Source organism: Coregonus clupeaformis, chromosome 29 (genome assembly GCF_020615455.1).
Source record: "Coregonus clupeaformis isolate EN_2021a chromosome 29, ASM2061545v1, whole genome shotgun sequence".
Lineage (NCBI taxonomy): Eukaryota > Metazoa > Chordata > Actinopteri > Salmoniformes > Salmonidae > Coregonus > Coregonus clupeaformis.
This window is the reverse complement of record NC_059220.1, coordinates 24,783,563-24,796,872: the sequence shown is the minus strand read 5'-3', so window position 1 is coordinate 24,796,872 and position 13,310 is coordinate 24,783,563. Positions and strand designations below refer to the sequence as shown.

The 13,310-nt window shown below is 40.7% G+C and overlaps 1 protein-coding gene and 1 pseudogene across 1 annotated transcript; both read left to right on the top strand.

Moving 5' to 3' along the window:
* Nucleotides 1-18: 18 nt before the first annotated feature.
* LOC121544918 lies at nt 19-3,450 on the top strand (annotated as a pseudogene).
* A 452-nt stretch (nt 3,451-3,902) lies between these two features.
* Nucleotides 3,903-12,122, top strand: LOC121544917 (tubulinyl-Tyr carboxypeptidase 1). Its single transcript, XM_041855167.2, is given in 8 exon segments — nt 3,903-4,964; nt 7,450-7,538; nt 8,135-8,191; nt 8,859-8,933; nt 9,374-9,490; nt 9,492-9,753; nt 11,290-11,399; nt 11,659-12,122. Coding segments are annotated over 8 exon segments (1,011 nt in total). The 5' UTR covers nt 3,903-4,736; the 3' UTR covers nt 11,732-12,122.
* Nucleotides 12,123-13,310: the final 1,188 nt, after the last annotated feature.

Genomic DNA, 13,310 nt, shown 5'->3' with positions numbered 1-13,310 from the left:
AACAAACGTCTATTGTTGATGACGTTCAAACACACTTACACTAGGGCTAGTGACATACAAGAAGTCAGCTGTTGGATAACAAATCATGGTAAAATCGTACTTTAACTTATCATATTATAATGACATGATAACATGTATATAGTGGTTGTTGATTTAGCTGTTTGTATTATAATGACATGATAACTGTTTGAATGATTGAACATGTGTTTCAGTTGTTGTTAATGGAAGTTCGTATGCTTTGTTTTGCTCTAATACTATTAGTACTAGCTTAGCGAACGTAACGTGAATTTCTCGATTAACCCGTAGCTAGCTAGTAGTTTACGTTATAGTTTTTCTTTTTTGCTCTGACTGTATTATTCCCGTATGTGTATTTCAGGGGAAACAGAAGACTAAAAAGTTTGCTTCAATGAAGAGGATGATAAGTTTGAAAGATCAGAGAATGTGAGTTGCTAGCATGCTATGTTACTACCGCCGGTAGACACGAATATGAATGTTGTACTTTCTGCACAGGTTCATAACACACACCATTTAGCGAGCTAACGTTAGTTGACTTACAAACCATGCCAACTTTGTATATACAAATTGTCAAGCTAACAAATTGGCATGGATTGTCAGAATAAATAATTAGCTAGCCAGTTTGCTTACTAATTGTTCATACATTCCTTTCTTTACTTTGAATAAGACATAGCTATCTTATCAATCATGTTCTCTCCAGTTTCATTTCCATGGTAATGACTGTGTTTCTTTAGAAAAGAGAAAGACCGTGCCAAAGTACAGGTGAAAAAGAAGAAAGATCCTTCAGAAATAAAGGAAAAAGAAGTGTAAGTACATCTGAGTAAACAAATACAAACGTACCAATAGCTCTTAACTGATATTCAATATATTGTCAACACATGATTGATTATAAGTTGATACCTTCTTACTGTGTGTTCACACATTCCTTTCCTACCTGCAGGCCAAAATACCCATCATGCCTGTTCTTCCAGTACAACACTCAGCTTGGTCCCCCTTATCACATCCTCGTCGACACCAATTTCATAAACTCGACATAGTTCAGTCAATGATGGACTGCCTGTACGCCAAATGTGAGTATCTGGAAAAGTTTATTCAGCTGAAACTCAATTAATGTAACCCTATTAGGCAATAACTGTATATTTTAAATTATTATCTTGCTTGTTATCAAGGTATCCCATGCATCACAGACTGTGTAATGGCTGAGATAGAGAAACTGGGGATGAAGTATCGAGTTGCTCTAAGGTAACTAGCCTGTTGTGAAGACCAACACCCAGATACATCTAGACATATAGAGACATAAAAACATGATCAGAGCACAGGAGGTTGGTGGCACCTTAATTGGGGAGGACGGGCACATGGTGATGGCTGGAGCGGAATAGTGGAACGGTATCAACAACATAAAACACATGGTTTCCATGTGTTTGCTGCCAATTCCATACGCTCTGTTCCAGACATTATTGTGAACCGTCCTCCCCTCAGCAACTTCCACTGGATCAGAGGGTTATTATTGACAGATAAATATTTGTCTCTCTGTAGGATAGCCAAGGATCCTCGGTTCGAACGACTGCCATGCACCCACAAAGGAACTTACGCTGATGACTGCTTAGTTCAAAGGGTAACACAGGTAATGTAGTTTAATGTACTAAATTGACTATATATTATACTGATCAAAAATATAAACGCAACATGTAAAGTGTTGGTCCCATGTTTCATAAGTTGAAATAAAAGATCCCAGAAATGATCCATATGCACAAAAAGCTTATTTCTCTCAAATTGTGTAAACAAATTTGTTTGCATCCTTGTTAGTGAGCATTTATCATTTCCAGGATAATCCATCCACCTCACAGGTGTGGCTTATTAAAAAGCTGATTAAACAGCATGATCATTGCACAGGTGCACCTTGTGCTGGGAACAATAAAAGGCCACTCTAAAATGTGCAGTTTTGTCACACAACACAATGCCACAGATGTCTCAAGTTTTGAGGGAGCATCCAATTGGCATGCTGACTGCATGAATGTCCACAGGGTTCGCACAAGCTGCTTAAAGTACTTGAATTTGCCACACATTCAAGTACTGCAATACCTTGAAAATCAGAAATGTTCTCAAGTTGGTACTTTAATTAAATTGCACCTTTTTTTAAAGGTATCTGTGACCAACATATGCATATCTGTATTCCCTGTAATGTTAATTCCATAGATTAGGGCCTCATTTATTTATTTCAATTGACTGATTACCTTATATGAACTGTGATCTTTGAAATTGTTCCGTGCTGCATTTTATATTTTTGTTCAGTGTATATTAGGTGAACCCTCTAGTCATTAGAACACTGGTTTTATACCAGAGCATCAATTCAATTGTGTGTCTTTCACAGCACAAGTGCTACATCCTGGCAACTGTGGACAGAGACCTGAAGAGAAGAATCAGAAAGATCCCAGGAGTACCCATCATGTACATCTCCAACCATAGGTCAGAATTAACATTAGATTATTAATGTTTAATGGGTCATTTATGTGGCTATAACTACGTTTATAACTAGGTAATATATAGCAAATATTATACACTGAGTATACCTAACTTTAGGAACACCTTTCTAATATTGAGCCCCACCCCCTTTGCCCTCAGAACAGCCTCAATTTGTTGGCGCATGGACTCTACAAGGTGTCGAAAGCGTTCCACAGGGATGCTGGCCCATGTGACTCCAATGCTTCCCACAGTTGTGTCAAGTTGGCTGGATGTCCTTTGGGTGGTGGACCATTCTTGATACACACAGGAAACTGTTGAGTGTGAAAAACCCAGCAGCGTTGCAGTTCTTGACACAAACCAGTGCCCCTGGAACCTACTACCATACCCCGTTCAAAGGCACTTCAATCTTTTGTCTTGCCCGTTCACCCTCTGAATGGCACACACACACACAATCCATGTCTCAAGGCTTAAAAGTCCTTCTTTACCCTGTCTACACTGATTTTTGAAGTGGATTTAACAAGTGACATCAATAAGGGATCATAGCGTTCACCTGGATTCAGTCTGTCATGGAAAGAGCAGGTGTTCTTGATGTTTTGTATGCTCAGTGTATGGCAATAAAATGTATAGCAAGATAAAATACCTTATACTATGACATTTAAACCATGTATAACAATATTTTTTTTCACAGGTTCAACATTGAAAGAATGCCTGATGACTATGGTGCTCCAAGATTTTAACATTCAATGGATGGACATGCAGATGGAATTTAAATTATGTGGCTTCTGTCGAGGAGGATTTGATTTGTTTGGAGGATTTGATTTGTTTACCTGCTTATTGTATATTATCAAAGGACTTGAGTTTATGCTGGGTTTTATTTTGTGAAAACAGGAATGACAGAATAATATATTTTGCAAGCTTAAAGTCCAGCTGTGTAATTCTTACCAATCCAAACACATTTTTTGTTCCATAAAAGTGCAATAAATTAATAAAAGAAAAGTAAAATGTATCCAGTTTTTTTTTCTGCCATAGTGTGAAGATGTAGGCTATCCTTAGTCCTAGAGTTTTGATAACTTGGAGAATGCATTTATTATACAGTAAGCTCTTCATCTGTTCTGCGTGTATCCAAGAATGGTGCTAATACCATCTATTTGCTGTTAAATGTTTATATAATACCTGCCCACTTTTGTGCTGGCATTATATCAAGTTCCTGCAAGCCCTTGCATTTCATAGTTTATTTATTAATAGACTAATGTAGTTTCAGCTCAATATTTGTGTGTAAAGCGGAGGAAATTAAGTTTGGTTTACACCACCCACGGACTAGACGAAATGTGCATGTCGCCGAAAATGTAATCCGTCAGATAGAGCATGCGCAGCTGCTGGGAAATGGGAGTGTCTGAGCGGCTCAATATTGTAGCAGGCACGAGATCAACGCTCGCTACTGTGTAGTCATGGGCGTTCAAACTGGACAATGACTTGGACTGACAAGAAGAATATGATGTAAAATGGACTAGACTGAAATGAGGCCACCGACTAAGCGGAGTGTCGAAGAAATGTCCAATCTAATCTTTCCCGGCGTTTTGGATATAGACGGAATCACCTCTCTGGGATAACGGTGCCGGGTATTAGTGATTTGTAATATAGTAGTTTGTTGTGGCCTACCCTGTTGGAAGACTGCTATTTTTTCCCATTATGTTGTAGGCATTATGTGTATTCATCATTTTCCAAGGTGCTGAATTTATCCTCAATGTTGTAGGCCTAGTATAATGTTTTTAATGTTGGCTGCCAATTCACTCCTTTTCTAGTTTTGATAATTATTGTCCAGTTTCAGTATTCAAGTGATTTACTTGACTTAACCTGCATCTTATAGATCATTGTGATTTTTCTAAAATGCCAATAACAATATCGATCAGATAGTGATTTGACTATTGATGTAGCCAAAATTCCATTTAATCTCGGATTTTGCAAGCATTTGTTAATGTTTTTGAAGTTGAACTCATCTGACATAACTTAAGTGGACAATTGTAACAACATATGGAACATATGATTTTAATATCAGTGTGCCATTTTGTTCATGAGAGGCACAGTATTTGAATTTGGAGACTAATAGGCTACAGCCTGCAGTTTTTCAAAGTTCTACATATCCAGCATGTCATGAATTGCTCATGTTTCTCACCTGCTGTCGGAGTGTTACATGCTGAGAAACTGCAATCAGATTGACAGTTAAAGGGCGAGGCTGTAAGCCATCTGTGCCAGCCGGGATGCTGAGGACCACAAGGGGGTGTGTGGGGGTGGAGGAGAGAGATGAGGAGCAGGAGGATGAAGGTGAAGAGGACTTGCGGGATGGAGGTGTGCCCTTCTTCGTGAACAGGGGAGGCCTACCGGTGGATGAGGAGACTTGGGAGCAGATGTGGAGGCATGTGGCCCGGATTCACCCTAATGGCGAGGCCATAGGGAAACGCATCCGGGGAGCCAGTGATCTGCCTAAGGTAGGATGAAGGTGAAGTCCTTACCTAGCTAGACACCCTGCCTGGCTGTTGTCTTCAGTTTGAGAACTCTACAGGCTGCATTCATACACAGTCTTTGTCAATAGCTTCCCCCCAGTAGTATAGGCCTAGAGCGTTCCTGTAATTTCCACACCAGTCACATTTATTTAAAGTAAACCATCATTCAAGATTGAGATAAACATGCAGTAAACCGTTCAGGAGGATAGATTTTTCAATAGCGTTGTGGGCCTAGTATATTATGCTTCATGAACTTTATCAGACTCACACTTACTGGAGATCGAGTGAAGATAGCTGACTATGCAGAAAGATGGTAGTTACAACCCTTCCAGATGCACACCAATCATTGAAACACTACATATTCTGGGGGAGCACTTCTCACCTTTCTGTCATGCAACATACAGGCATACAGAATCCAGTTGAGCTGCCCATGCCATTTCCTCACCTGGTTGTAAGAAATTCAGTAAATGAACCATATGAATGTGATGTTAATTGACAAAGTATTCAGACCCCTTCCCGTTTTCCACATTTTGTTACATTACAGCCTTATTCTAAAATCGATTAAATAAAAACATTTCCTCATGAATCTACTACACACAATACCATATAAAAAACAGAAATACCTTATTTACATAAGTATTCAGAACCTTTGCTATGAGACACGAAATTGAGCTCAGGTACATCATGTTTCCATTGATCGTCCTTGAGATGTTTCTACAACTTGATTGGAGTCCACCTGTGGTAAATGCAATTGATTGGACATGATTTGGAAAGGGGCACAACTGTCTATATAAGGTCCCACAGGTGACAGTGCATGCCAGAGCAAAAACCAAGCCATGAGGTCGAAGGAATTGTCCGTAGAGCTCCGAGACAGGATTGTGTCGATGCACAGATCTGGGGAAGTGTACCAAAAAATGCCTTGGTCAGGGAGGTGACTAAGAACCCGATGTTCACTCTGACAGAGCTCCAGAGTTCCTCTGTGGAGATGGGAGAACCTTCCAGAAGGACAATCATCTCTGCAGCACTCCACCAATCAGGTCTTTATGGTAGTGGCCAGACGGAAGCCACTCCTCAGTAAAATACACATGACAACCTGCTTGGAGTTTGCCAAAAGGCACCTAAAGGACTCTCAGACCATGAGAAACAAGATTCTCTAGTCTGATGAAACCAAGATTGAACTCTTGGACCTGAATGCCTAGCATCACGTCTGGAGGAAACCTGGCACCATCCCTAATGTGAAGCATGGTGGTGGCAGCATCATGCTGTGGGGATGTTTTTCAGCGGCAGGGACTGGGAGACTAGTCAGGATTGAGGGAAAGATGAACGGAGTAAAGTACAGAGAGATCCTTGATGAAAACCTGCTCCAGAGCGCTCAGGACCTCAGACTGGGGCAAAGGATCACCTTCCAACAGGACAAGGACCCTAAGCACACAGCCAAGACAACACAGGAGTCTGAATGTCCTTGAGTGGCCCAGCCAGAGCCCGGACTTGAACCCGATCGAACATCTCTGGAGAGACCTGAAAATAGCTGTGGAGCGACGCTCCCCATCCAACCTGACAGAGCTTGAGAGGATCTGCAGAGAAGAATGGGAGAAACTCAGGTGTGCCAAGCTTGTAGCGTCATACCCAAGAAGACTCGAGGCTGTGATCGCTGCCAAAGGTGCTTTAACAAAGTACTTAGTAAAGGGTCTGAATACTTATGTAAGTGTGATATTTCAGGTTTTTTGCAACAAATTCTAACAACCTGTTTTTGCTTTGTCATTATGGGGTATTGTGTATAGATTGACGAGGGAAAACCCCCCAATTTAATCCATTTTAGAATAAGGCTGTAACAATGTGGAAAAAGTCAAGGAGTCTGAATACTTTCCAAATGCACTGTATGCTTGAAGACATCCACTGACTATTGTCAATGATGGGTTGTTTGTTTTTCGTTAAGTGTAAGTGTGTCTCTGACTGCACATTCCAGTTAGGAATTTCATTATACAAAATGACTTTATTTTCGGACAAAAACCAAGTGGAGAAAGCTGTCAAAATATGCAGCTTTACAAACCACGCAGATAAACCTGCCACTACATTTACTGATGCTGTTCGGTCCAGAAGAGGATAAATGCTCCCTCTGTGCTTATGAGGAATTCCATCATATATTCAATTAATGTACGCGTTTTGAGACATTTTACATTTACCTGACACTCCTATCCAGAGCGACTTACAGGCTCAATTAGGGTTAAGTGCCTTGCTCAAGGAAACATCGACAGATTTTTCACTTAGTCGGCTTGGGGATTTGAACCAGCAACCTTTCAGTTACTGGCCCAATGCACTTAACCATAATGCACTTATAGGGAACAATTAAAATAATGATAATGGGTTATAAAACATGGTTAAGTTAAACAAGAGGACACACTCCAGCTCTGTAAATATAGGGATTGTGTGATACTAATGCCTCTGGTTGTGCTCTGCCTCTCCCCCATAGATTCCAACACTGAGTGTGCCTACATACCAGCCAACCACCAGTATCCCACAGCGCCTGGAAGTCATACAGAAATACATCAGGGACTTGCAGTATCCTTTGCCTGGAATGGTAGAATTGTTTGTCACTATTGCCAAGCTCTGGACCAATGATGACTAGTCCAGCTAGCCTAGATAAAGCTATGACTATGCTATCACACTATGCTCTGGGTTGGAATTCAAGATAGGTCTCCTGAAACATGTGTTAGCCATGCACTGTATTATGTATTGCTTCATACATAATTCAGAGACATAGGCACAAGCTGATTCCATGCAAATGGAAACTGTGCCACACACAGATGTACCGAAGAAGATTATGGTGGTGACTGACCAGTAAAATAGTTCATAAGTACTTCATACCTGTCTGACTCAGTCTGTTTAGGACAATATCAATGTATGTCACAACATCTCAGAATGTAGGCCATGTTTAGACTATCATCTATTTTAAGCATAAACATTAGTACCTCTCAGCTCAAGAAGCTTATCCATAATGCACAAACGAGGAACTATGAATATCAGAAAGCACTTAACGTGGTTTTATTCCCCATGAGAATACGTTTAGTGCCCAACCCAGAGGGTCTGTTGTGTTTGAACAGTTCCCATATTGTTTCACTCCCTCTGCATTGTGTGTACTTAACAATATCCTACAGGTACAATCACACGGGAACACAGTTTTTTGAAATCAAGAAGAGCAGGCCTCTTACTGCGTAAGCACAGTCTCTTCTATCCCATTCCTGTTTCCTAACCTTACATTTTAGGTTAGCTCTTTGATTATCCTAAGTGGATCATGGCCTTGTAGGGGTATTGTAAATGTCAGACGGTGTTAGCGACATGACTGTTGTCTGCCAGAGAGAATCTCAGGGTTTGGCGAAATAGCTTTTCCTGGGGCTGCAGAGAGGCCACCGAGGCAGCAGACAGAGGAAGCAGCTGAGGATGTTTACCGATTGCTTTCATATTGTGCTGATCATGACAGAAGCTGAAGGAACTGGATATCTGGATCAGCTGTATGTCTGTTGCTCCCAATGGCTGAGGGACCAGGAACTGTTATCATAGCCTAATATGATCTGTTTCCAGGGCAGAAGCTTCTAATGCATTTTGCTTGCTCATCCACTCAGTTTGTGACATTTAGCACCAGATTATTTTATTTCAGTGTTTCTCAAAATGCCAGTTTTCTAAGCTTTGAGATCTTTTTAGGAATCAATAGTTTCGCCTAAAGGAGGTAATCATTTTCTCTTTGCATGCCTACACATTTCCTGTAATATGTGCAAATGTCCTTCAGGCCATTTAGAATCCATTTTTAGAATTGCTACCTTTAGTGTAGACTATTTTGTTGCCTTGACTTAGGTTTTATTCTCAACCTCATATTCTGTGTAGGTTGATGGACATCGCCAAGGAGATGATGCGGGAGTCACTACCAATCAAGTGTCTGGAGGCAGTGATCCTTGGAATGTATCCTTTCCTTTAAATAGCTTATGTATTCCATGGGTCACACCGACAGAACGTGAAATTGTAATGAGTTTCTTATACAACTGTTTTAGCTGCACATCATTTTTTTCTCAGATTTATGAATGGGGGTGATGATAAATGATGACCTGGAAATGTTGTTTTCCAACTGAGTGTTTATGGGATGTTAAAAGAACCCAGAGTGATTTAGATAAGACAAAGCTTTATGGGAACAACCAGGGCATCCGTTTATGTGATTAGAACTGACTTGTGTGCTTACAGTCCGAGACTACTGTATGCGACTAATGTATTCTTGTTTTAAAAACAGATCAGTGGAGCTTGAAAACTTTTGTCTATGTTACCCTGTAAAGGAGCACTCCAGTGGGAGCACACAACCAGGTAAGTTATAATAGGGGTTTCCATTTCCTTGACCTTGCCTGTCCCAGTTACCTCAGCAACAGCATGCCGGGTGTGGAGCGCTTCCCCCTCAGCTTTAAGACGCAGTTCTCAGGGAACCACTTCTGCCACATTGTGCTGGGGATGCACAGCGGTGGCCGCTCGGGCGCTGGGCATCAGCCGTCGGGAGGACCTCATGTTCAAACCCCTGGAGTTCCGCACGCTGGCTGACCTGGTGCAGGAGTTTGAGGGGGCCTACAGGAGCTACTGGCATACCCTGAGCAAGGTGAAGATTGGTCAGTATGTGTCCCATGACCCCCACAGTGTGGAACAGATCGACTGGAAACACTCCATAATAGATGTGGACAAACTGACCAAGGAGGAGCTGCGGAGAGAGCTGGAGAGACACACCCGGGACATGAGGCTGAAGGTACAGGACCAGAGATCCCCTGTTAAAGAGTGTAGGAATGGGATGTGATGGGATGTACAGCACTAGAGCAGGACATGTGCACACATCCAGGAAGGATCCTGGGGACTGAGATGGAAAATGTCCACGAACCAAACCATCTTAGGGATCCATGAAACAAACCCGTCAGCTTCCTTATTAGAGAATTCTAGTGATTGCATTAGATCCAACCAGTCATACTTGAGTAAAAGTAAAGATACCTTAATAGAAAATGACTCGAGTACAAGTGAAAGTCACCCAGTATAATACTACTTGAGTAAAAGTATTTGGTTTTAAATATACTTAAGTATCAAAAGTAAATGTAATAGCTAAAATATACTTAAGTATCAAAAGTAAAAGTATAAATCATTTCAAATCCTTATATTATGCAAACCAGACGGCACCATTTTCTTGTTTTTTAAATTTACGGATAGCCAGGGGCACGCTCCAACACTCAGACATCATTTACAAACAAAGCATGTGTTTAGTGAGTCCGCCAGATCAGAGGCAGTAGGGATGACCAGAGATGTTTTCTTGATAAGTGTGTGAATTAGACCCTTTTCCTGTCCTGCTAAGCATTCAAAAAGTAACGAGTACTTTTGGGTGTCAGGGAAAATGTATGGAGTAAAAAGTATATAATTTTCTTTAGGAATGTAGTGAAGTAAAAGTTGTCAAAAATATAAATAGTAAAGTACAGATATATATATAACTACTTAAGTAGTACTTTCAAGTATTTTTACTTAAGTACTTTACACCACTGGATCCAACTGGGACTGAATTAGTCTGCAGCCTATCACTGTACCAGCAGTGAATTTAGATGAGTGTCAAATTAAATTGGATGTATGTGAGCTCCATTAGATCTGAATCTACGTGAGGGGGAAGCACAAGCCCTTCTTAATCACTGAGATTCTGACTTCTCCTTTTGACCCGTCATGCATGATGACGTGGAGTTGACCTGCCAATTCAGGAGCTATCATCCTCAAATGATGACCTCTCATGGGTTATCATCCCAAGCAGTAATGAAAGGAGCCTTAACGCAGGGCCCTGTGAATAATAAAATGAATGTGATGGCATTTCTCTGCTCCGTTGTGCGTCAAGCATGGCTGCCTCAATCAATCAATGGCTGATCTTTTATAGAGAGGGCTCTCACCCAATGGCCGCACTCACAATCACATTAAAGATTTTGAGTATTTTACCACCATCACCATCAACACTGTGCCTCCTTTAGCACATTAGGGCCTCGCATCGAGGTTCTCACCTTAGTGCTACTCTAAGTAATAGAAAGCTGATGATCGGAGTGTGTGTGTATCTATGCGCATGTTTGCTACAGTTTCCTTCCTCTGCATAAATGATGTGCTGAATTTTAAAAGACATAAACATTTAGTAATTGGAGAACTGCACTTCTCCTTAGTCTACACAGTGGATATGACCAGAACTCAACTTGTAAGCATTTGTACCTCTCATTTGTGTTTCCGCTTGTTGTTACTGTGAGGTAAACAGAACTGTGTGATTGTCTTTCAGATTGGGAAGGCAGCACCCCCTTCACCCACCAAAGACAGGAAGAGTAACATGGGCTCGCCCCTCCGTAACCCAGGCAGCCCCATGCGCAGGAACAGCCGCATCGAGAGACGGTAATGCTGATTGTGCACTATAGTCAGATATCAGGAGCTGCTTAGTCTCACTATAGTCTCTCTGACAGCACAGTAAATACTAATTAGGTCAGTAAACAAGGTGCTAGCTGTAGTGGAGATGGCCCTGCACTGATCTGAACAAGCACTAGAGGCTATATGTCCTATGATGGCGTAGTCCAAGAGGAATCGCTGAACAGTAATCTCTCAGTTTTAATCTGTGTCATGAGAAATCATATTTTAATTTTTTTGGGGTTTACAGTCCATCTGGAGAGAAGAAAGTTCTTGATCCGAAGCCACCTCCGGACATGAATGGATATCAGATTCGAGTGTGAGGAGGATTTCACTTCATAAAATCATCCTGCAAAACAAGACCTTAGAATGGTTGGGTTCTGTCCAACAAAAGGTTAGTTCTGGGGAATGGGGCTTTTGTGTTCAGATTTCCAAATAGGTTTGTACTGTGTAAGCAATTTATTTTGGGTATTTTGCATTCAACAAACATGAGGTATACTGTACAGAGCATGGCCATGTCAATAACTGATTAATGACTAAATGTATGTTCATTTAGTCAATAATTGGGGATATCAAACACTCGTTTTACACCAGGGGATATCAAACACTTGTGTATGCCTGCGGATCAATTCCGCAGACCTACACATTTTTTTCTTCTTTTTTTTCTCAGTGGCGTCTCAACTTACTGTTGAGAGTTAGAATAGTAGAATACACAAGGTGCAATTTCAAAATATGGTTGTGCATCAGCAGTTTTTTCTCTTATGTCAGTCACTGACAGTCACTCAATGAACCCATGTCAGCTAAACATTTTAGATTGGTAAATTAGTCTAGCGGCCAGCTATCTAAACTTGTAGTAATCATGGTTGAATTACCGACCGGGGGCCCCCCATTGATTTTGTTAGTCACTCTCAGATATCATATTAAAAACTGCAAACATTTCTCTGCACCATATAGCAGAATGTGTAGAATTGCAGGAAATTAGCTGTAAAACTACAACAACAAAAAATCCTGACCCCATGGCAAAATTAGTAGAATTGTATGAAATTAGTTATAAAATTGCTAAATCTTCTCTCCGCCCCATGGCATAATGTGTAGAATTGCAGCAAACTTGTTTTAAAACCGCAACATTTTCTCTACGCCCCATGGCAAAAATGTGTTTAATTGCAGGAAATTAACTCTAAAACTTCAATGAACTTCATAAAAGTTGCCCACCCCTGTTTTACACAGACAAATCTATTTAAATTAACAGGCATAACTGGCAGACCTATTCACAAGATCTCTTTGAAAAATAGATGTTGATTAAGTCCCCAGCAACTTCTTTCCAAATAGTGGCATGGGCCATTCAGCAGCCCTGTTGTTCTTGGTTGCTACCAGGCTTTTTGTAAAGCCAGAAGCTTGGTAGTGAAATCATTCTTTTATAGTCCATTCTACAATAGGATTGGTTCAGACAGCATTTAAGGAATTCCCGAAGGCTAAACAGGTATGGATCATGTTTTTAAAGATGTGGGGTTTTGTTAATATGCAATGTTACATTTGGCTTATTAAGCTGTGTAAGGTGTAAAAATTTGCAATTGGACATATCACAGCAGAGATCAATGTTGTCAGTTATTAAGAATTGCAATTCTTGTGAGGTTTATGTGCAATCTGTGTCTCCATGTCGTACTTTAAGTGTGTAAATACATTTAATATTATAGCTCTGCTGGACAGTAACCGCTTTTGTAGTGTAGTTTGCAATCCACTTACCTTGTGCCTTTTTATGAACATTTTAAAAGACTGTGATAAAGAAGTGTTACCGGGTGAATCGTTTTTTTCAATTTCACTAGCAAAACATACTGTACCATCTGCTCTATCCCAAATAGCCAGTAAATTGAGCGATCTACACCGTGATTGAATATGGGGTAA